The sequence below is a fragment of the Corvus moneduloides genome, chromosome 10, assembly GCF_009650955.1.
Source record: "Corvus moneduloides isolate bCorMon1 chromosome 10, bCorMon1.pri, whole genome shotgun sequence".
Lineage (NCBI taxonomy): Eukaryota > Metazoa > Chordata > Aves > Passeriformes > Corvidae > Corvus > Corvus moneduloides.
The window spans coordinates 26,424,586-26,448,793 of NC_045485.1; the positions used below are offsets into that span (position 1 = coordinate 26,424,586).

General features: G+C 47.4%; 1 protein-coding gene across 7 annotated transcripts; it reads right to left on the reverse strand.

Moving 5' to 3' along the window:
- Positions 1 to 937: 937 nt before the first annotated feature.
- MFSD1 (major facilitator superfamily domain containing 1) lies at positions 938 to 23,838 on the reverse strand. 7 transcript variants are annotated; one of them, XM_032119669.1, is made up of 21 exons: positions 22,209 to 22,295; positions 22,024 to 22,109; positions 18,941 to 19,019; positions 15,406 to 15,551; positions 13,614 to 13,797; positions 12,351 to 12,403; positions 11,811 to 11,923; positions 11,392 to 11,434; positions 10,965 to 11,032; positions 10,448 to 10,556; positions 9,733 to 9,835; positions 8,950 to 9,048; positions 8,049 to 8,160; positions 7,499 to 7,555; positions 6,822 to 6,978; positions 6,109 to 6,206; positions 5,298 to 5,410; positions 4,873 to 4,920; positions 4,650 to 4,710; positions 2,465 to 2,579; positions 938 to 2,238 (listed from the first exon to the last, which is right to left on the reverse strand). In XM_032119669.1, exons 5-21 carry the CDS (start codon positions 13,633 to 13,635, stop codon positions 2,179 to 2,181), a joined length of 1,431 nt encoding a protein of 476 aa, XP_031975560.1. In that variant the 5' UTR covers positions 13,636 to 13,797; positions 15,406 to 15,551; positions 18,941 to 19,019; positions 22,024 to 22,109; positions 22,209 to 22,295; the 3' UTR covers positions 938 to 2,178. The 7 variants fall into 7 exon arrangements, 6 of the variants coding, with proteins under 6 accessions (XP_031975560.1, XP_031975561.1, XP_031975562.1 ...); XM_032119670.1 differs by lacking the exons at positions 22,024 to 22,109; positions 22,209 to 22,295 and adding an exon at positions 23,676 to 23,838; XM_032119671.1 differs by lacking the exons at positions 22,024 to 22,109; positions 22,209 to 22,295 and having other exon boundaries at positions 13,614 to 13,793; positions 18,941 to 19,025.
- Between the last annotated feature and the right edge of the window lie 370 nt (positions 23,839 to 24,208).

Consider the following 24,208-nt stretch of genomic DNA (forward strand, 5'->3'; position numbering starts at 1 on the left):
TGCTTTTCCCAAAGCTTGGACTCTATTCCACGGAATCACAGATTGGGTTGGGTTGGAAGGACCTTAAAGCCCACCCAGTGCCACCCCTGCCATGGGCAGGGACACCTCCCACCACCCCAGGGTGCTCCAAGCCCCAATGTCCAGGGACAGTGCCAGGGACGGACTCCCTGTGCCAGGACCAAGCCGGGTAAATCAGGCACCGAACCACCCTCAGCAGCTGCAGCCTTGGAGGTTTCCATCCCAATTTCCCAACGCTCCCGAGGCAGCAGCGGGGCAGGGCTGACCTCTAGCGAGGGATGCCTGAAAAAGGGAGGATTTGCTGGGATAAAGCTCCCCTCGCACCCGTTCCCTGAGCTCACCCACGGCCCCTCCTCCCGCAGGGCTCCGCAGCCGCTCCGGGCAGTGGCACAAAGCCGATTCTGAGGAAGCTGGTCCAGTAAACTCCTGATTTTGAGATATTTTCAATAAATGTTTCCATCACTACCCAGTGAGGGTTAATCCCCTTTCCCACTCTCAGATCCTGCCTGGAGGGGGTTGCAGCTGCCAGGGGAAGTTGCTCTGTTTGTAGAAGTCCCTCCCAGGACTGGAGCAGGAGCCTGGAGGGTACAGAGAATTCAGGAACCGAAAATGAAGGAAAACAGGAACTTCAGGGTTGGATCATGCATGAAATGCCAACCTCGAGGGAACAGCAGACGAGTTCCTCCAACCAAAATATGTCAGAGTTCAAGAGAAGCAGAAGATGAAGAGCAAAATTCAATTTATTTCTCTCCCTCCCCAAGAAAAATTCATTATCCATCAGTGGGGGCAGCTTTGCCTTCGGATCCTCAAAGAGAAAATTCCCCCAAACCCTCCACCCCTTTGGGGAAACAAAACTTTGCTTAAAAATTGCCCCAGCAACTCCCAAAGGCAACCCCAGAACCCTCAACAGCCAAAAAGCACAGGTGCCAGTGTCCATTTTTATTTAAAAACACCCAAAATTCACAGTCTGCAAGGAAACCAACCAACCACCCACCCCCTCAGTGCTGAGGAGCCCAGAAAGGACCAGTAAAAACCAGCACAGCTCGGGGGGGCAGGAAGTTCCCACGCTGCTGCTTTGTTTTGCCAATTGTCCTTCAGAATCCAGAACTTCCACCCAAAACAGCCCTTCAGGAAGATGAGAGTTTTCCAAGAGCATCAAAGAAATCTGCACTGCAAAGTCTCTCTTAAAACCAGCTTTAAGACCCTGAGTTCTGCTTAAATTACTGTAGGCAAAAATAAAACATTCTACGTAAAATGTAATATTTGTATCCCAACAAACTCCTCTCTCCACAGCCAAACATTTCCAAAGGCTCTGGAGCATTTTGTGGCACACGAGGAGTCCCTGGAGTCACCCCAGGAACATTCCCCCTGCTCCTGGGGCTCCACAAACCCCCTGCCCCTGCCCTTTAAAGCAAGATCAGCTCACTTTGGATAAATTATCCCTCATTACCTTGAGGAGTAATTAAACCAAAGCAAAATGCACTCTGCAGGAGCTCTGGGAACTCCCTGTTCAGCAAGGAGCCTTCCATTGAAAACGATGGGAAAATGCTGAGTTTCACCAGGGAATTGAAGGCTTTTCCCTCTGCAAGCAAAATTCAGCTCTTGTTTTAACTCTTTTTGCAGTTTTTAGTCACAAACTCTTAAAAATATATCAGTTTTCACAAGATTTAGGGCTTGTAGAGGTTATTGCTGCTCCTGAGCTGGGATGAATTCCAGGGTTAGCACTTTTGGTACTTCTGGAAGTGGAGTTTCCTCTGAAATACTCACTTGGGAGTTTCTCCTTACCTTTTCCTCCCAGAAACATGGAACAGAGCAACCAAGGTGTCCAAGAGGAGAGGCTGGAAAAGCCCCACTTCCATCCAGGCTCATCCCAGCAATTTAATTAGGGAATTTTCCCATTTCACACCCGGAGATCCAATCCTGGCCACTGACTCAGCTACTCACGGAGTATTTGAGACAGGAGGCTGGAGCAGGTACTCAGAGGTTCCACCAGAGCCAGAATTTCCCATCAGGATCTCTGAATTGCCCAGGAAGGAGGAGATTTAGCCAATATTTGAAATCTAGGATCTAGGCTTGCAGCAAAGCACGGAGCATCTGCTTGTGCTGGGCTCTGTGTCCCAGGAAATTCAGTGCATTCCTGCTTTTCCAGAGGCCAAGGTGCTATTTCAACACACTCCTGTGGGCCAGGGTCGATAAACAGGAGGAGTAATGAGCTGGGAGCTGCAAAAAAATAAAATTAAGACATTCCTCAACTTCTGGGGTGGGCCAGCCATTGATTCCTTTCCTTCGTTAGATTTTTAATCACTGGGAGATTTATTTCTGAGAACAAGCCCCAGGAGTTTCACTCACAGCTGGAGCTGCTGGCTGTTAGGAACAGCCAAATTTCTAAAATAAACCCCTCATTACTCTAGTTTTTCATTGTCCTATGACCCCCTGTTAGTGATACCTGAGCTCCAAGTCTGGACAGGTATTTATTCCTTAAACTAAAGGCATCAGCTTTTGGCAGCAATTTTGCCAAATCATCTTCGTTCTGCCGTCTGAGCCTCTCCTGCTCTTCTGCTCTGCAAAAGAAAAGTGCCTTCAGATGTTTGCCCTGAGCAGTGTGGAGCCAAGCAGGGAATTCTGGTTATTCCAATACCTAAGAAATGTTTTGGGGTATCAGATAAACGACCCTGAGACATGCAGGGGTCAGTAATTCAGTGTAAAGAAACAGAGAGGCTGTTTTCTGCAGGTTCCTTTTATTTCATTCCAAGATTTCAGCAGAAAGAGAAATCTCTTGGTTTTTCACAGATTACAACGTGCTCAGGGAGCTTCTGTAACAACTTTTATATCTGTTAAACAAACTTGCATCCCTTAAAGTAAACACTGCAATACAAAGAGAATCAAGAAGGCAATAAAAGACTGCTCAGCAGTCTCAGAATTCAGAAATCTCCTACAAAAAAAAAAAAAGTCCATTTGAGCATTTGTGGCTCTTTTTCCATCAAAGTGTCCGAAAGGAAACAAACCCAGAGCTGGAAATACATTTAAAAAGTGGAATTTGCATGAAGACAGTGACCAGAGCAGCAGTGAGCTGTTGAGAGCTCGGGGTGAGCTCTACCAGAGAACAAAAAATGGATCAGAAACCTCCAGCCAGCGGGGTGTGGGCACAGGAGGGCACCCTGCCCAGCCAGGGCACAGGGCCCTGCCCCGCTGTGCCCCCAGGACAGGGACAAAGCAGGGACCAGGCAAAGCCCAGCTGTTAATGAATCTTCCAGACAACTACAGTGCACCCTAAACTCTCCTTCTTCAGTGGTGGTGGTGCTGATCAAGTGTTCCCACTTCGGGATGGGGTTTGCTACTCAACTTTCCTTTCTGAAAGAAACAGTGGGACAACAATTACTGCAAACACTGGCCTGGGGCATCCTAAACCCCACAGATCCACAGGAATCACTGGAATTGTTACAGGGGGAGAAGCAGCTCTGTTTGGACACAGAATTGTGAGGTTTGGGAGGGGTTTGGTGGGTTTGTATCAAAAAAATGGGATTAAAAATCCCTTCGGTTCAAGGAAACCCATCACAATTAAGTCAGGTTTTAATTTCCTTGAGCTTTCCTCAAGATTAATGTGTGGAAAAAACAGGAAAAAACCATATCAAACCTCACCAATCCCCTTTGCTCACAGGTGCCTTGGGTTTTTGGGGATTAATTTAAGTACCACCATATGGGCACAGTCTACTTTTGGACAAGCCCATAAATCCATTTGTAAGAAACATCTTATTAGCAAAGTATCTGGATCAAACAGGTCTGATATTATAAAATATATAAATATATACAACTGTGTGATGTACAACATCTGCAGGTGAGATGTAATTGCCTATTAAAAAACAAAGAATTCCAACAAAACTACAGGAAATGAGCTCCAGGATGTGAGGGAGCTGCTGAGCTGAATTAGGTCAGAACAGAGAGGATTCCAAAGGGAAAATTCCATGTTCTTCACACAGCAGCAGCTGGAATTCTACAGGTGTGGTTTTGCAAGCTGTGATTAGCCCCACATTGATTTATTCTCTCACATAAAAAATGTGAAATTAAGAATAATGAACATATTTTAATAGGATGAACCAGCCTGGTCTATGGGAGTGTCCCCACCCATGGCAGGGCTGGGAACTGGATGGGCTTTAAGGTCTCTCCCAACCCAAACTATTCCAGGAACTGCCAAAATTTCCTTATTCCAACCCTTTCTGCCACCTAAAGTGCTCCATTTCCTTTTAAAGGAAGTGAATCCCATTTTACTGAAAAGTCCTGCCCCATTTTCTTCCTAAAAATTAAAACTTCTCACTGTAACAAGAGCACTTGTGACAGACCTGACCCCCAACTGAGTTTCACATCAGTGCTGTGATTTAAACTCAACATTTTCCACCACATTTCAGTTGGAAGGCCACTGAAATAGAAGAAAATAGAGAGGAAAAGTGGCAGGAAAGGACACCTGGATAACTGCTCCTTCAAATATTGATCCACAGGGGCAGGAGTACGAAACCCTGATACAGACTGGTGAGAAAATCAATCCAGTCCAAACCAGACTCGAGACAATGATCTACTGAATCCCTCCAGGATAAACATTTCCCAAGGCCACTGATATTCACTGGCTCTGTACTCACTCAGAAGCAGCAGCTTTTTGCAGTTTTGCCCTTTTCTTTGCAGACCAGTTGAGATCACCACCTGTAACAGCAGCAACGTGCACATTGAGACCTTGAAAACTGGGATTTCTGTGCCTTTGGTATCAAAACTCACCACAGGGGTTCTCAGAGCACTGAGAAGTCTGAACTCACTTTACAGAAGTAAAGACTGAGGTAAAGGGAAAGAGAAGCTGCAGAGACTCACCTGTGAGGTGATTCACAAAGTACAGCATGACCACAGCTATCAGTGACACTGGGAAAGGAAAGGGACAGGTTTAGGCAATAAATGAACAGGTTCAACCCACAACCAAGATTTTTCATGGTAGTTGTAACTCAGAGGAGTTTTCTGCTTTTGTAAATCCCCCATGCTCACAGCACGTGGTACTTCAGAAAAGGATTTTAATTTTAAACTTACACTCTAAAAGTATTATTTGTCTATTTTTTACTCCATTTTTTAAACACTGAAACTCTTCACACTTCAAGAAAACCCCAAACCACTTCACTGGCTGTGAGTTCATCTCAGCACTGCCCCAGCTGACACCGCTAGAAGAGGAGTCATTTCTGTTTTCCAGGAAATAAAAAAGCCCAACCAAGCTTCCTGAAGCCACTCCCAGCGTGTCCCACACTCACAGCAAACACAGGCACTGAAGAAGACTTCCAGGAACAGGTATCCCCTGGTGTCCAGGATCATGCCAGCTGCTATGGCAATCACTGCCAGGCCCAGGTTCTGGATGGACTGCATGCTAGGACAGAGCAGGAGCACCACATGGATGTGATTCCTTCGGGAAAGCTCCTCAGTGGCACTGAGCTAACAGGAGATGAGCTTTCCCCTTTTGCTGGGACAGGTGGAAGGCAGGGCTCCAGCTTTGCAGAAGCTCCTGTGCCTCCCCCCAGGCTCGTGCTGTGTCCCAAAGCCACATCCCCAGAGCAGCCAGGGCTTCCTGCTCCAAACCTGGAGGAGCTGGGAACCAGGAACGGGTTGGAACTGCTCAGATCCAGTGGTTCAGGAGTGTCAGGAATCCCAGAATGGTTTGGGATGGATGGGACCTGAAAGCCCATCCAGTGCCACCCCTGCCATGGCAGGGACACCTCCCACTGTCCCAGGCTGCTCCAAGCCCCAATGTCCAACCTGGCCTTGGGCACTGCCAGGGATCCAGGGGCAGCCCCAGCTGCTCTGGGAATTCCAGCCCAGCCCCTCCCCACCTTCCCAGGGAAGAAGTCCCCCCCAGTCTCCCATCCAGCCCTGCCCTCTGGCAGTGGAAGCCATTCCCTGTGTCCCGTCCCTCTATCCCTTGTCCCAAGTCCCTCTCCAGGTCACCCCAAAGCTTCTCCTCTCCAGGCTGGACAATGCCAACTCTGCCAGCCTTTGCTCCAGCAGAGCTGCTCCATCCCCTGCTCCTGCTGGTGCTCTGGATTTGCACAAATCCATGGAAGTACTTACAAGCCATAGGCAGTTCCCAGCTGGTGTTCTGGGACGACAAAGGCCACCATGGGCCACAGGGCACAGGCCAGCAGGGAATAGGCCACTCCCAGCAGGCACTGGGGACACAGGGAGAGGCACACAGGGTTAGAGGAGAGGCACTTCTGATGTCAAACTCTAACAAATGAACATCTTGCCCTTCCCTTTCTCCCAAAAGTGACAAAAAGCGAGCTCAAGTAACACCTCGTGCAATGAAATTCCAAATAAATACCCACATTTAGAACTTCTTCCAGGAATGACCCCCAAAATAAACTCTGTTAATTAAAATTGAAGAGCCTGACTGAACACCCAGAGCTGCACCTCGCTAGAAAAATGCCTGAAAACTGAAGTTTTTAATCCCTGCCCCACTGGTGAGCACCATAATCCTCAGCTCCAAACAAGTATTTCAGGGCATCTGCTCTCAGTAATGCAGATTTTTACTGAGGTTCAATCCAGCACATCAGAGGCACATTGAGCAATAGTTATAAACTTCAGAAATAAACCAAAAGAACCATTTTTAGGAGAAAAGTGAGCACCTGGCACAGGAATTTACTAATGGAGTGAGGCATCTTTTCCACCTCCCAACTGGCAGAACAATTCAGCATTAACTCCATTGCTTATTGTGTACTTATAAAAGAAATACTTGATACTGATTTTATTTCTATTTAGGTCTAAATCCCAGAAGAGCAGGTTACCATGGCTATCCAGGGGTTCCAGAAGGTAAAGGCCAGCATGATGTGCGAGGCCAGCGTGGTGATGACAGCACACAGAACCCAGATGATGTTCTTGCCAACTTTATCCACCAGAAGGCCGAAGACTGGGGACATGGGGGCTGAGATGATGTACACAACGCTGCAGGAGAGGAAGAATTCAAGGCTCAACACTCCCAGAGTCATTTGTTAACTGTGAGGTCAGGAGAAAAAAGCACCTCCAAAAAAATCCCAATCATTTAGAATTCCCAAAAGGTTTCAGGCATCCAAGGAAAGACTGACAGAGCTCTGGGAATCACAGCCCAGCAAGTGTTTCCTTGTTGGGTTTTATCACTTTGGGGTGATTTTTGCCACATCACAAATTCATCCTCAAACGACCAACACTGAGCTCTTTTAGTGTTGTTATTACACTGCTTTTATCACTCGGAAAAGAATCACCAAATACTAAAATAAAATCCTTCAGAGCTTTTTCTTTGCAGTGTGAACATCCATTTTCAATAAAAAACACATCCACAACTCCCAGTTATTCCTTGGGTCATGCGAAATTATTTCTCCATTTAAATCCAAGTCACAGGAGATCCCAAATCTCTCCCCACCTGCCCAGAGCCCAAAAATACATCCTAAAATTTGGCAGCATTCCTAATTAATCAATTCCAATATACCTGTTAATTGCACTGGCTTCCTGGGGGGAAAATCTGAATTTTTCAATAAAGAAAACCCTGAAGGAAGAAAAAAAAAACTATTTAGGAAAATGCAGACTTGAAGGACATAAAATCAAAATTAAGTTAGACAAAGAGACAAGAATCTCATTTACAAGAAAATCAAACAGAGCTTTGACATAAACATCCCAGATTCTCATTTATAATTAATTTAGGAGCTTGTTATCAGACTCCACAGATTTTAATTTAAGGATTGTTCAAATTATACTTTGGGGAAAACATAAAATGTCCACAGCCAACATTTAACCCAAATAATGAGATATTGGGTTGTAAACATGGAAAGAATCCTACAGGACAGCAAATTCCACCCCGTGTTTTAAATCTGTATCCAGTTTTAATCAGGAAATCAAACATTTCCTCACGCTCCTGAGTTCTGACAAGTCAGAGTGGTAACTCCCACAAAGCTCAGCAGGTCAACGTGAAGCTTTTAAGCATTTGGTTAAAAGCCTGGCCAAATTCCAGAGGAATAGCTGGAAAAGTGAGCAGCACTTACTTCCCAAGGCCGATGAAAGGGAAAACTGCTGCGTAGTAACACACACAGATGACAAAGATGAGCCACAAGGACAGGGAGAAATCCTTCACATCTGTGAGCTTGATCACTTCTCCTGCAGTGGGGCAGACACAGCATGGATTCAGTCAGGATGAACAAACCTGGCATTCATCCCCACTGGGTAACACCCAGGTGATCCCAAATGCCCCCTGAAGCACATCCCTGCCCCTGCCTGGTTGGAGTTTACCCCGTGGGACTCACTGAAGGATGTCCAGTGTTAAATGCACGCTGCCAAAGCCAAACAAATGTGCCTCCCACAGGAAGTGATGGACAAGAGCTCCACAGCCCCTGCAAGCCCTGAGCAGCAGAGTTCAACACACCTGGCCAGGGAAATCTTTCACCAGCTGGAAATTCCTGCCTAGAGCCAGGCTGGACACTGGGGCTTGGAGCAGCCTGGGACAGTGGAAGGTGTCCCTGCCATGGCAGGGGTGGCACTGGGTGAGATTTAAGGTCCCCTCCCAACCCAAACCAGTCTGGGATTCCACTGCATCTCAAATTTAATTTACTTTTAATTGGCTTAAGTTCTCCCACATGGAAAAAACTCAAGCCACCACACGCTGACAGGGAAGAGCTCCCTGGTTCTGCATCCCTACTGAAGGGAATCAGATCAACTCCAACAAGACACAGAACTGGTGGCAAGGGCACAAACTGGTGTGAACTTCTATTTTTATAAATAAAGCAGGTGACAGTGCATCTGCCTCTTGAACTGGTGTTTAACACTAAAAATTCATGTAAATGAAAACTGTGAAGATGTTCAGCAGCAGCCACCGAATGACCCCAAATGCAAACCTGCCCTGTGCAGAGCAGCTGGAAGGGTCTGTTCCAGCTCAGGCCCACCACTCACCTGTTTTCCCTTGCTCTTTACAAAGCAGTTTCTCTGCTCTCCTGTCCAGGTAAGCCAGGATTAAAGCACAGCTCAGTGAGAAGAGACAAGTGACACCACCTGAAGAAGGCAACACCACGTTTAGCTAACGACTCAAAGAGTAATTTGGTTTTTCAGCCCAATTAGTGCAGTTTTTGTTGGACATGTCAAGGCACATCGAGTTTAACACCAGCTTTAAGGCTCAAGAGCTGTGCAGCTCAAAGGTTAAGGTGTGAAACAGGTGTGCAGACACCTGCCTTGGAGCACAAACATGAACATACATTTATTTTATTTAAAACACGACCACCAATCCCCCTCAGCACAGCCAAGCTCCTCATCTGCACCTTGCAGTGACAGAAACAAAGCCTGGCCTTACTCCCAACACCAGGGTCTCCATGCCCATGGCTCTGAGGGAAGGGAACACACCCCAGAATTGTTCAAATTCTGCTTTTACAACCAGACAACCACAGGCAAGCTTTGACACCCCTCAGAAAATTCTGCAAGTCTTTCCTTTGCTCAAAGCATGTGAAATATTTCATCTCCACAAGACACAAACTTGAATTCGGCAACCCCAAAAATGCCACAGCATTTCAGCAGCTGCAGTGACCTGAGGGAATATGAGAACATGATACAAAGGGTGCTGGAATTGCTCCTCTGAGGCTCAAACAGATTTGTGCTGCTTTTAAGTGGTTAATAAGTGCTTTTAAGTGGTTAATAAATCATTAACACACATGCAGGTGGACAGCAACCCAAAACATCACTGACCTATCAGGAGAGCCAGGCCGAGGGTGCTGGGGCCAGCATAGCCCAGGAGATCCTGAACTCTGGAGTAGATCCATCCCATGATATTCATGTTCACCGTGCTCCCCTAGGCACAACAGAGCCATGTGAAGAACCCAGCATTTCCCAGCTCCAGGGATTCGACAGGGACATCAGGCAGAAGGGTTTATTGGAGACAAGCAGGGAAAACGCTACCCAGGGAACTTAAACCAGCAGGGAAAAGGATACAAATGATTCCCTGTTGGCTTGGTAACAAATCAATCACTGCAACAACAATATAACATCACAAATTTAAATTTATACAAATCTGGAAGGGTTTTCACCAAGACTTGAGAAGTGCATAAACCCCACGGGCACGAGCTCATAAACTGAGCTGAATTTAATGTATTAGAGCACACAGGATTCCCACCTGACAGGCACCAGGAAGAAGCAAGCACCTTTTCCCCTCCCTTTGCCCCCAGAAAGGATCCATGGCTGCAACCCCAAGACTACCCCCAGTTAAGAGCAGTTCAGCTGAGAGGAGGCAGCTGCTCATGAGCACCAGGCTGAGCATCCCCCAGCCCCAGCAGAGAGCAGCTCACTGCCCCACCAGGGAAACACCTGCAGAGCTTAAAACCACCCCAGGCTGCTCCAAAGGAGCCCTACAAGAAGGGGCACAACTCCTCTCTTCGTTCTCAGCTGTGCACTGGTGCAAGCTTACAATTCTGGCCATGCTGAGCTGCAATCCAAACACCAGGTTTAACTCCTTGCCCTTGAACCAGCTCACTGCATACGTGTTCTGGGCCACTGCCAGGGACTCACCACCTATCCTGAAAAGCAAAAGAAAACGTTTAGAATGCAGCAGGCAAAGCAGCGAGGTCCTTGGCAAGAGCAGAATTTCAGAGAAACCTGGTTGTGTACAGGCAGAAGGAATGCAGATTTCTAGACACAAGGCAACAGAAAACAAAGATTCAGGAACAGAATTGCAATGATTTAAGAATCACTGGTGGTTCCACAGGTTTTGGTTCAGCAAGACCTGCAAAGTCCTATTTTTTGTTTTTAAGTTACACAGAGAAAGCAAGCAAAGATCTTGCACTCCTCAGCTTTAGAGGTCTCAGAATCCAACCATTTTGTCTCCAAGAGGCAGCACTTTTCCAGGAGCGTTTTCTAGGGTTGGATTTTGTAGTTTTCTAGATGGCCTTACCTCAGAAAGCACAAATCTGCTCTTCCAGACTCACCCAAATATGAATCTGCCCACTTCCATCAGCCAGAAAGTGTTAAACAGTGCTCCCAGAGCAAACACCACCTGCAAAGAGCATTGAAGGAAAACGATAATTGTGCATTTCGGGTATGGAACAAACCAGAACCGTGCAAAAACAGGAACAGAAATGCTTTTCCCTTCCCAGAAATACTTCACACCCAGTTCCTGCTCTGCTTTTTGGTCCTTGCTCCCTCTGCTGTTCATCATATCCAAGCTGGCCCACCCAGGACTGTCCTCAACCAATTCCACATCAAACATGTGGCTCCTTCCCATGATTTCACTCACATTCCAAGATTCCCTTTTCCCAGATACTCCAGCACAACCCAGGGTTCTCCCATTCCAGTCCTCAGCTGTCTAATGTGGAACACAAATTCATCATCCTTCACCCCCTCCCCTGCACTCACCTGCCCAACACACACAAAGATGCTGAATATTATAGTGCCCAGCCTGGAAAGAAAATAAAATCAAATTACTTCATGCATAACCAGAATCTTCTTTTCCCCTACAAAACACTGTGTTAGACCTGCAGCAGGGAAACAAGGAGAGGTGCATGTGCAGTAAAAGGTCTCTGTAATAAACTGTGCAGCTCAACAGCTCCCCTAGAAAACAGGCAGTGCAAGGTGGTGCTTTTTAAGCAAACTTATTTAAATTATAAAGGAAAGGAAGCTCAACTATATTGTTAAAACATCCTAAATTGTGTGGGGAAAAAATATTGGAAAGGTTTATTGCAATGTGGAAAAACTTTATAATATAAAGCTTAAACCTCACCTGCACTTTTGGCTCATCATTCCTTGCACATGAGCGACACAAACATTGCACTCACCGAATTCCAAACACTCTGTCTATCAGGAAACCTCCAAAGAAGCACAGAACCACATTGGGCCAGGAGTACCAGGCATAGAGTGCCATGAACTGGGCTGTGTTCACCTTCATGTCCTGCATAGCACCGGGGGAATTATAAAAGGGATTATTCCTGAGCTAACTGCAGGGACACAGAATAAATATCCAAGCAAACCGTGTAGAAACAAGTGCATTTCTGACCTGGCCACTGCTTTTCATTCACAGAATTCCAGACTGGTTTGGGTGGCAAGGGACTTAAAATTCATTTTGTTCCAACCCCAGGAACGCCTTCCACCACCCCAGGCTGCTCCAACCTGGCCTTGGGCACTGCCAGGGATCCAGGGGCAGCCCCAGCTGCTCTGGGCACCCTGTGCCAGGGCCTGCCCACCCTCACAGGGAACAATTCCTTTCTCTATCCCACTTCCCCCTCTGCCAGCGGGAAGCCCTTCCCCTGCCCCGTTCCTCCACGCCCATGGCAAAGGTCACTCTCCCTGTTTTTCAAAGCCCCCTGGCAGCGACTCACCCGCTGAACCTGCGTCTGCAGAGCGGCCGGGTTGTCGTAGCAGAAGTAGCTGCCTGCAGGGAGAAGGCGACGGCTGAGCGCTCCGTCCGGGCACCCCGCACACCCGGAACCCCCCCACACGCAGCCCCCCAGGCCCATCCCGCACCGAATCCCAGGAAGCACATGAGGGCCAGGACGAGCAGGCGGTGCGGGAGGCGGCGGGGGTCGCAGGCGGCGGGCAGGGCGCGGGGGGGCCCCGGGGAGCCGCCATCGCCGCCATCGCCGCCCAGCAGCGCCCGCTCCTCCTCCGCCATCGCGCCCGCCCCACGTGAGCGCCCGTCACGTGCGCCCCGCCCGCCACGTGACCCGCGCGGGTCACGTGCGCCGTTGCCACGGCAACGCCGGGCCTGGGGCCTGCGAGGGTGGGAAATGGGAACTTAAAATAAAGCTAAACAATGAAATGTAAATGTGAATGTAAATGTGAACGTGAACGTAAATGTAAATGTGAACGTGAACGTGAACGTAAATGTAAATGTGAACGTGAACGTAAATGTGAATGTGAACGTAAATGGAGTTTGAGGGCCAGGCTGCAACCAGTCCGCAAACAGCATCCAGGGAAATGCAACAGCTTGTAAAATGGCTGTATTGTTCTCTTTTTGGGTGCTAAAGTCATGGGATCATGGAATCATAGCATAGTTTGGGTTAGAAGGGACCTTAAAGGTCATCCATGGGCAGGGACCCCTTCCACTGTCCCAGGCTGCTCCCAGCCCCAATGTCCAGCCTGGCCTTGGGCACTGCCAGGGATCCAGGGGCAGCCCCAGCTGCTCTGGGCACCCTGTGCCAGGCCCTGCCCACCCTCCCAGGGAACAATTCCTTCCCAATCTCCCATCCAGCCCTGCCCTCTGGCACTGGGAAGCCGTTCCCTGGGTCCTGGCATTCCAGCTCCTGATGAGCAGCTCCTCTCCAGCTTCCCTGGAACTCCCTTCAGACACTGGAAGGCTTCTCTTCTCCAAAGTCTTTTTTTCTTGCTCCAAAAAGTTCTTCCTATATTAGACCAACCCTTGAAAAAGGTGGTTTTTTTTACTTTAAGAAGCTCCAACCTTCCACCAAATTTCATCTTCTTGCACCAAAATGACCCAAATCCTGTGTGCACATCAGCAATTGCTTTTTCATTAAAAATATGCTCTTTTTCAATAAAATACGCTCTTAATGAGGCACTTGTGATTTAGTTCAAAGGATTTATTTCTGTTTTCACAGTGTACAAAGGAAAGGGCTGTGTTTTACCTGATGTGCTGAGCCAAGACATTTCACCGTCCAGCTACTCTGTCATGAATTTGCTAAGGAACCATAGAAGAAAGTCAAAATAACTTCTCAAAACATGCAGGTATCACGTTGTGAATCAGCTGCCAGCTGCTCTTGGACGTGAAATGCTTCATTTCACTTGATTCGTGTCTTTTCAGAGACCTGTCTAAACAGAACTGTGTTATTAAATGAATCCTTTTCAACTGCTCTAAACTGGCTGCGATTCCTTGAAATCCGAGCGTCTCAGTTTACCAGAGCAGCTGTGAAAAACATGGTCTTAAATTACAGGGCTTTGCTGGAAAAGCAGTTGTGCAAGAAATTTGAGAGTTTCTGTGACCAACTCAAGGATTTCAGTGACAAACTCGAGGGGTTTTGTAAAAAACTCGAGGGTTCCAGTGACAAACCCCAAGGTTTCATTGCCACTTGAGGGAGCTCAAAGATAATTGACCTTGCAGAGCACCTCGAGCTTCCTAATTCCAGGGAGACAATTTATATCCACAGATAAAAGAGAGAACTTTGGAAAGAAAGCTGTGTCTGGTGACATTTTAACACCAATTCCTTGATTTTATTCTTTAAACTATTCTCACATGGATTTCAAACCGAGCTAATGAGTAACTCAGATGGGCAGTGACAAGATGCCAGCACTTTGGCAAAAGGATCCCACAGAAGCTTTCTCCTCGAACTGGGGATCCATTTTAGCCTTTATTTCAAGGAAGATCCAGAAAAGCAAATTTTATCTCCCTGACTCTCACAAAGGCAAAGCCACATAGTGAATAAACATATTAAACACAATAAAGTGCCACTTCTGATGTAGGATGAGAATATTTTGGCCTGGATTCAGCCGTGTATTCCAAGGGAAAGCATGGAAGTGAACAGCTGGCAGAGGCTTTAGGGATTTCCTTACCAAAACTCTTGTTAGGTTGACTTCATTTAATCAATTGCCCAAAAATGCCACAATCTCTGGATCAGGATTTCACCCTGCAAACTTTTGTCCCAGAGTTTTGTACACTGAAGACCCAAAAATTCACTCTGCAAAAATTCCGAAAAATTCACTCTGCAGAAATACTTTGGAGAGCTTCCAGCAGCCCTGGGGGATTGGCTGTGCCAAGTGCAGTGGCAGAGGATTCCTGGAAAAAGAAATCCTCGGCCCAGAATGGCATCCTGAGTCTCGGCGGTGCTACCAGGAGGATTTTGAGCACTGGTTTATGATGTTCTTGTCCCATTTCAGTTTATTAAATCCCTGTAGCATTAGAGGGCAAGGCCTCCTGACTGGGAGACATTCACTGTGTCACTCCTGTGTCAATGTGTAACAAATGTGAAAAGAGCCAAGAACCTCCTCCCTTTTCCTGGGCAAACAGAGGCACAAAACCATGTGACCTCAAAGGGTGAATGTTGTTCAGATCTCTCTCGTTATTTAAACTCAAGAACCCTGAATTTGTCTTTTTTCTTTCAGTCATTACCCAAGTGAGTTGTGCTGCCCTGAAGACGTCAAGCTCATGGTTTCGTTATGGCGTGGTTTTCCCTGTCCTCTCTTCTGACTTCCCTTGGGAAACCAGAGATTCCTCTGAATTTGCTTACTCTGAGCGACTTCCTTCTTTTTCAGAAATAAATGGAGAAGTGTTACTGTCCCTCTGAGTCGTTCATTCCTAATAATTTCAATTTCATCCATGCCACGCTCCCACACTATTACTGTCATACAAAAACATGTAAAGGTGGAAGGGTTAAACTATTTAAACTGGCTAGAAAGCTACTTAAATCAGTTAAAAATTATTACCTTTGCTGCTCCTAATCATCCACTGAGCATCATCAGTTCAGTACCAGAACTGGCAGTGATCCCTCATGTGGAGCAGAGCTGAGCAGGTGCCAGAGCCACAAAGGGTTCCTGTGCTTTCACTCATGCACGAGGCAGTTTTCATGAACCTGAAACACATGCAGTTTTATTATATTCCTTTTCAGAGCTCTCAGTGGGTTTTTCATGTTCTTTTCTCGGCTGTGTGCTTAAATATTTCCTATTAAACGAGCCTGGGGCTGTATTTATCTTGTCCTGTGTAACATCAGGCCCTTCGTAGGAGAGTAAGAAACGACAGCCATGCATCCAGAATATTTACCAGGAGAAAAAGGCTCTTTTCCATTTGCTGTTTCCCAATATTTGCCCTTCTCCCCAGTCACATCCACCTTCACCTTGGCTTTGACCTTGCTGTGCCTGAAGCTCGTGGCTGTGATGTTTCTGGGAGTTAAGCCCGGGCTGATTCCCACGTGCATTGCAGGTGAGTGTTTATGTCCCAAATAAATACAGTAGATTGCTCTTAAACTCAGGCTTTAGAATGTTTGTTACAGATGCAATTGCTGCCTCCCCATAAATCAGAGCACTTAAAGTGCCATATGATCCTAAATGCTCCTTTTAACAGCAGCAAATGGAGGAAAACCTGTGTACAGGACTTTATAGGGGCCATAAAATCCTTGTGCCTGTGGCCTCCCCTCCTTGCACTGCCTGGATCAATCAAGTGCAAGGAGCACTCAGGGCAGTAAATACTCCTGGGAAACAAGGATGAGCTTCCAGGCTCAGCTCCTCTGAGTTACTGCTGTCTTTGGGAAGATGCTTCCAAACTGCAACGAAGCAGGAGCTGCATTTCACGTGATTAAATTGACTCCACCATCATTACCCCATGATCCATTTTCTCAAGGCAAAATCTCGTGCTTTTCCCCCCAAAGGATGAAGGGTCTGTCACACACAGGCGTGCAAACATTGTTTCATCACTCCACCTGCTGAGGAATGGGTTATCACAAGCCTCTCTGCCTCACTCAAGCATTATTGGGCTTTTATGCACCAGCTCAAGACAAGTCTGATTTCTGCAAAGTGCTGGGGAACGGCTGAGGGAGCCTTTCTGCCCCATAAATCTCCCTGAGAGCAAAGATCCTGGCCTGAGGAAGCTCCTGTGCTTGGAGGGGACTCTGTGCCAAAGCAAACAGCTCCTGCCCTCTGCCGGGTCACAGCAGCACCGAGTGGGGTGGGTTCATGGCTCCTTGTCCTACGCTGCTCAACGCTGTTCTGCCTCCTTCCTGAAATCACACAGCTCTTCCCGAGGGCACCTGGCACCAGGCTCCTTCTCCCACAGCCAGGCCAGCTACTGGAGTGAAAAACACCCCCAGGGAGAGGAGGGTAGGAGCATCATTCATGATGTGCAGCTTCTCAGCCACACCAGGGCTTGCAGGAGGAGTTTTTGGTGTTCCAGGCCAGGCTGGACGGAGCTTGGAGCAGCCTGGCCCAGTGGAAGGTGTCCCTGCCCATGGCAGGGGGTGGAAGGAGGTGATTTTAGGGTCCCTTCCCACCCCAAACCAGTCTGGGATTCCGTGATTCTGGGAATTCAGAGCTTTGGGCTTTTGGGCTATGGTTGAATTACCAGGTAACACTTGAACTTGGCTCCATGCACAACTTTCCCTTTGTGCCTGTTTTCCTCAGAATACACAAATTCCTGGTGGATGTTAACAGTGCTAAGTTTTAAAAATCTCCAGGTTATTTGGTGGAAATACTGAACAACTACAGCTGCCTGAGAGGCACTGAAGCAAAGCATTTACTGGAGAGTTCATCTTTGAAAAGATGCATTCTCATAACTTTTAAACTTCTTAAAACTGTCCTGTTTCTCCCAGCAGGATGGACATGAAGGATTTCATAGCTAAGCCCTGGAATTTCAGGAGGAAGCTTTGGTTCTGAATCAGATGCTGAAGGTTGGTGCCAGCCAGCCTCAGTGCCCTGGGAATGAAGGAAGTTCCCACCCTGGACAAGGGCTCTGCTTCCCTCCTCTGGCTGAAGGCCAAGGGAGAGCTCTTTGTCACCAGGGCTCCTCATTCTCTGGGAATGGGAGTGGATGGAACCACAGAAATGGATGGGAGAGGGGAGCTGCTTCCCACTGACCCCGTGGCAGGGCTGCACCATCCCCTTGGCATCCCTGTGCACATTCCCCACACAGAAATCATCCTGTTCCCAAATGCAGGGCTGCTCCCAGCACCCAGGCTGCCGGACATTCCAAGGATCCAGCAGAAGCTCCTCTTTGCAGCCTCCTGCTGTCCCCTTTCAGCTCTGGGTTGTCTCCCTCAGTTACTTTATTCCAAAGGCACATCTCCTGCCAGACTCCTGCTTTTCCCCTGCCCAAGCCTGAGGATCTCTGCACATCCAGCAGTTCCTCCTCGGCCATTTCCTCTGCCCTCCAGTGACTGAACTTTGCTGGAGACTTTCCAACACCTGGGGCCACTGGGGTGGATTTCTTTCCTTCTCTCTGCTGCAGCCTGGAGAACTTTCCAAGCAAATCACTTGATTCAGTGCTCCCGTTGTTCCCTGAACTTTAATTCCTTTGCTCATACACCTGATCCCACTTTCAAATTCATTCCCCCCCCTGTGGAATTCCTTCTCACCAGCTCTCCTAGGCCTTGGATCTGAGGAAATTCAATTCAATTCTATTGCTGTAGTTGACATGGTTATGTTAAATATTCTCATTGGGTTGAGACCTTTCAAAATGAAACCAAAAATTAAAAAAATCACTCTTATTCCAATAATCCTGAGTCATCTCCACATATCCAGCTTTATCTCAGAGTAGGAGGCTTTGCTTCATAACCCAAAAAAGTGATACCATGGGGAAAAATTACAGAAAGCTCCAATTTAGAGGAAAAGAGAAAAGGGTGGGAAAGGGGGAGCAGAATCATTTCCTTATAGGCAAAAAATTGGAAACAAGCTGGAGAGGGGAGGAAAAAACCATTTCACAAAGTGATAATTCAAATTAGAGGACAAGACATGACTGTCTTAACTATTTGTTAAAGGAAGGGGCTGGAGAGGAAGATGAAGTGCAATTTTCTTTTTTACTTCCTTCAAAGAATGAATGACCAATTATTCTGCACAGCAAAGAAAAAAATCACCAGTGATCTAATCCTGAAAAGATATTGTTTCCTTTAGAAGCATCTTGCTCAACACTTGATTTCACACTTTCACTCCCAGATGACAATTCTTTGCATTTTTACATCCCTGAGCTCCCCACCTTGTGGTTTCCAAGTGCAAACAATTTCATCGATATTATTCATGGCCTGAGAGAAGGAAACTAGTGGGTTCATGTTGTTCCCCATAAATGACAAGTGAATAAACACAAGTCCTGCAGGTGAGAAACTGAAATATTCCCCTCACCCTTCCTGGCACCACAGCCAGCTCATCCCCACTGAGGAAACAGGAAGGGAATTATTCCCAGCCCAGAGTTTCAAGGAAAGGTCATTGCAGCTTTGTTGGCTTGGAAAATGTCATTTCTTAGGGGACCTCCAGGACTCACCTTCTTCCCACAAGGCAGGGAAAATGGTGCTGGGCATTCACCACCTGAGTCAGAGCTGTTCCTGGGCTCCACTTCATTCCTTGAAAAGGAGGAAAAGAAGAGAATTCTTTGAAAAAAAAACCTGTTTTGAGCATAAGGAAAAGAGTAAAGCAAAGTTCTGAGATGGTTTGAGTGGAAATTATGCTGTGCTTGGAGAAGCTTTCCCTCACAACTTGGTTTATTTCTATATTTACCTCTTCCATTGAGGCAAATCCTAAATGCCATCCACCTCTTACCACCAGCATGAGGAATGGATCCCAGAGACATGGGAAGGCCACATGGGATTTTTCCTCTCCCTGCTTCCATTGGGAACAACATTCTCAAAGATACCAATATTGCAATGACTGTAATTGGACACATAAACCATGATCTCCTCGGATGGGGAGGAATTCCCACCATACTGACCTGGCCATGGACATCTCCTGTGCAATCTGCTTTGGCTACACTCAGAGGAGCTGAAACCCTTCCGAGCTACAAGTTCTTTGTCCTTTTAGAGTCATCCCAGAATCCCTACATTTGGAAAAGGCCTCCAAAGGATCAGTTCAGCTGTTAACCCACCACTAAACCACGTCCTCAAGTGCCACATCCACAGGATTTTTAAACAGGGCTGGGGATTCCACCACTGCCCTGCATGGGAACCAGCAGATGAAGTCAGATTAGAAGAAACTGAAGAGAAAAAGAAATGAAGTTTGGGGTTTTTTTCTCTTATCTGGAAAGCAAATGCGGGGTTTTGTTCTGGAAATTCGAGATCCACAACCACAAAGCATTCCGAGAAAATACAACTCCAGGCTCAAATATCTGACATCTAACAACAAGTGCCAAGTGCATGGCTCTGGAAAGCGATAGGGAATGGAAAATGGGAAGGGAAAACTGAACTCAGCAAAGGGAACAGATAAAAATCCTGCTTTGGAGAGCCGTGCCAAGTTCCAAGATCCATCCTGGATCTGGAGCGCTCGCTTCCTTGTTTTAGTTTGTTGGCAAACTGTGTGAAATCCCACTTCTTGTGTTCCACTCCAGCAATGAGTGCTTTGGGGCAGGCCTTGGCTCCAAATCTCCAGCTGCATGCCCTGTATCCAATCTCCATGGAGCCTGCTGGGGAGCTGCCTCCTCAGTTCTTTGGGAATACGCCTCTCGGGCTCTGGCCAAGCACTGGCAACCACTGGGCTGTTTTGCTTGGCTTCTCAATGTTTACATCCCCACCAGAAGAGGAGAAACAACTGATGAGGGCTTTTATAACTTCTTAAGACCTGATTGTTCTGGGCAATTCGAGCCAGCAGCTGCACTAGAGATAAGGGGTGGGATGAGGCACATCCAAGCCCTGCTCTGCTGGTGCTGGGGAGGAGGGATGGCACCCCCAGAAAAGTCAAATCACAGCTCGCATAGTCAGGGTTCCACCTCTGCACCCTCAGGAGTCCAAAGGCTTCTTTTCCAAAGTCAGTCTTCCAAAGTCACTTTTCCAAAGCCACGCTGCAAGCTGATCAGAATTCATCAGCTTTGTATCATTTTCTTGTCTAAAATTCACATGTTGAAGTTTTAAGGCTGCCTGTTCCTTCCCTGCTGAGCATTCCTGCCTCCAGCCCGAGCTGTCCCAACATCATTTCAGCTTCTACTCCACTCATTCCCAGCCCATTCCCCTGCACTTTCTGCTCACCAAGCAAGAATGAAGCTTTTTATAAGCTTCTTCTACCGGCACCTGAAAGAGCAGTGCTGCTGTCAGCACACTGCCAGCCCTTCCTTCCTCCCTGGGAATATTCCCCACAGCCAGCCTCACACCCTGCGTGCCCCACAGGAAAAGTGCCTTTCCTACAAAACCAAAGGGCTGGGATTTTCAGGGAGTTATCAGGAGATAATGCCTGATAGTGGCTGTGGATGGAGTCCAGCAGCTCCTCGCAGCCCAGCAAGCCCCAAACACCGAGTGCTCCCAGGAAATGGAAAAGAAACACACATCCCACGGGACTGGGAAGAGTGGCTGGATCAATCACTGCTCCCCACACACATCTTTAAGGAAATCAAGGAAAAAGAAATGGATTCCAAATGGCATAACTGGCTCCCTGGGGCCTTGGCTGGGGGTTTATCCTACAGCCACAGCATCCCGATCCCGATGGATGCAGTGCCTGGCTCAGTCCCAGGCTGGGGCTGGAAGCAAAGCACCAATAAACAGCTTTGCTGAGGCAGCACGCTGTGCTGGATCTGTGAGAAAATCTTGGTGCTGTTGCAATGTTTTCCTTGTTGCTTTGTGCACTCTGCAAACAGATTTGGCAAGCATTGTTACCCTGGGATCCTGCTCCAGGGTTTGTGCTGGGTGCTCACTACTAATACCTGCCACGGCCTCCTGGGCTTCTCTGAGCTGGCACCGAATGCTGGCCCTGAAGTGACAATTTATTGCTGGTTCTGTTGTCTCAGGATAAGCCACAAAGCCAATAAAAGTTATCAAAAGTCCCACTCCCAAAGCGTCCCACTCCCAGGGCTTGGGGATGCTCCTGCTGACTGTTCCCACCACCTCTCAGCTAAGGGATGAGCAAGAAAAAACTGGGATAAAGTCAAGGAGCTGATGTCTGAAATTCCTGTTCTGATCAGCAGCTGTAAAGGTGCTTTAGACCCCAGACACTGCTGGCTCCATAGACAGGCTGTCTTTGGGTTAGGATCATGGCAGGGTTTGGGATGGAAGGGACTTGAAATCCCACCCAGTGCCACTCCTGCCCTGGGCAGGGACACCTCCCACTGTCCCAGGCTGCTCCCAGCCCCAATGTCCAGCCTGGCCTTGGGCACTGCCAGGGATCCAGGGGCAGCCACAGCTGCTCTGGGAATTCCATCCCAGCCCCTCCCCACCCTCACAGAAAACAATTCCTTCCCTAGATCCCATCTAAATCTCTCCTCCTTTAGTCTAAAGTCATTTCCCCTTGTCCTGTCACTCCAGGTCCTTGTCCAGCTCTCTTGCAGGCTCCCTTCAGCTATTGGATGGCCACAATTAAATGTCCCCACATCCTTCATTAAACAGATTGACCAGGGAAACCAGAATTGCTTCAAGTATCAGCAAGACTGACCTGAACTAGACTCTCCTGAACTCCTGTCCCTCCCTTGCTTTGGAAAGCAAACCCAGCAAATGGAAAGGTGGAAACAGATGGAAACCCTGCAGAAATAACAGGACGAAAAATTCACTTGGTTTGATTTTTGGTCTTGATCTTCTACCACCTCACATTTCTTTTAACACACAACCTGCTCCTGTTACCTTCTCCAGCTCATTTCAACCTTCCTTGATTGCAGTGATGTCACCTCCTGAGCCAGCCTTCTCTTCATTTGGGTAAGAAATGTTTTCTATTCCACCCATGATGAGCAATTAGATCATTCCTGCCAAAAATCTGTGTGAGTTCAGCACAGGTGCCTGTGACTCTTCCCCTGGGACTGCCAGGCATTTCCTCTTCCAACCAAGTGAAATATTAACATCACACCCCCCTTTTAATTGTCTTGTTAAGAAATGGGAATTTGTACCTAAATCAAATTTACCCTGCTGCCTCTCAAACCCTGCAATCACTACAAATATGCAAAGTTGAGCATTAGATTTAAGAAGGCTGGGAAAAGGAATTCATTAAAAAGAAATCTCTGACCTTTTGAGCTGTTAAAAGCAGTGTAACTCCCCCAGCAGCACCTTCTGAATGCACCAAGAGAGTGCATCTGGGGCCTTGCATGAGCTCTCCTTGTGCCCTCCCAGCGCTGCCACTGCGATCCAGGAGTTTTCCATATTGTTAGCAATTCCCTTAGGGAAGAGCCTCGTGCATCCAGAGGCCTGGAGCACAGCCAGAGGATTTGCCAGGGGAAGGAAAAGGGCTCTGTGCTGATGGGAGCATTTCCCATGATTGTGCTTTAAATACGCCCAGCACTCCCTCCCCTCCCACTGTTTTCCTCTGGAATCAAGGGCAGCCAGGATTAGGGAAAAAAAGGAACCCAAAATGTCAATGTAGGTTGCAGCTGTCTGCAGGGAAACTCTCCAGTGTCTTACACAGAAAAAAAGGGAAAGTTCTCCCTTTTTCCTTTACATAATAATTTCCCTTAAACTTTCTGTATTTGTTTGTATAATTAAATACTACCCTCAATTAGAAATCCTTTCAAAGGGGAAGGTGGATGATATCAGGGATTAAGGAAGGGAAGCTTAGCCCCAGTATTACTTCAGTCATGGCTTACACCTCTCTCTATTTCTATTTCTAATTCATATACATGTGGCATTATGTTTTGTTTGTGAACAAATCACCAATCTAAAGAGATCTCAATTAAATATTATAGCACCAGGCTCTTAACTGGCACCAAATCATTTAATCTGGGGTAATTGCATTCACTTCATCCATACAAATAGTTCAGCACAATTCTATAACACAAATGCCTGGAAGAATAAAATTCCACAACTCTGAAGGCATTTTTTCTTTGGGGGAAAAAAAAAAAAATAACAAACCCATCCTGGACATGGATTTATATTCTAACCCAAACCCAAATATTATAACCCAACTCCTCCCTGTGAGGGGGGAGGCCCTGGCACAGGGTGCCCAGAGAAGCTCTTTGCTGACTGCTTCCCTCGCGGCAGAGCAGAGCCGCAGCCCCAGAGGCTCCACACTCGCTTCGCAGCTCTGGGGTAACCAGCCCGCGTCTCATGCACACACTTTCATCCCCCTTATCCCCCCAAAAAGAGGAAAGAAAAAATACTCACCTTTCTCGGAGTCTTGGTGCACAAGATTTTACGTGTTTAATTACCGCGGTACCTCAGGGAGCCTTTTCTTTCCTTTCTTGTTGCTTTGTCTCCTCTCTTGCCCTCCGGGTGTTTGACTGCAAAGCCCCCTGACCCCGCCGGGAAGCACAAAGCGAGGCCGCCGAAAGCGGGCGGGGGCACCCCCCCGCTCTGGGTTCCCCGGGAGATCCCAGAGCTGCGCCTTTATCCCCGTACGGGCACCAAATTGTGAAACACGAGGTTCGCTATTTGTAAAATTTGAAGGAAAGTTTAAGAAAAGGGACAATTAGGAGACAACAGCAAAAGGGGCGGTACGGCCGGGTGCTTCGGCAGAGAGCCAAAGGCGCACCTGTACATCCAAAAGATCGGCTTTAAAAGTACATCGCTTGTTTTTATTCATCACCATCATGCATCATTCGTTAATTCTTTGGAGTTGCTGAGTATCATCTTATCAGTCTTATCTTTTTCCTTGGCTCCATTCCCTCTGGTTTCGGGTTTTTTTTGTTCTGATAAGA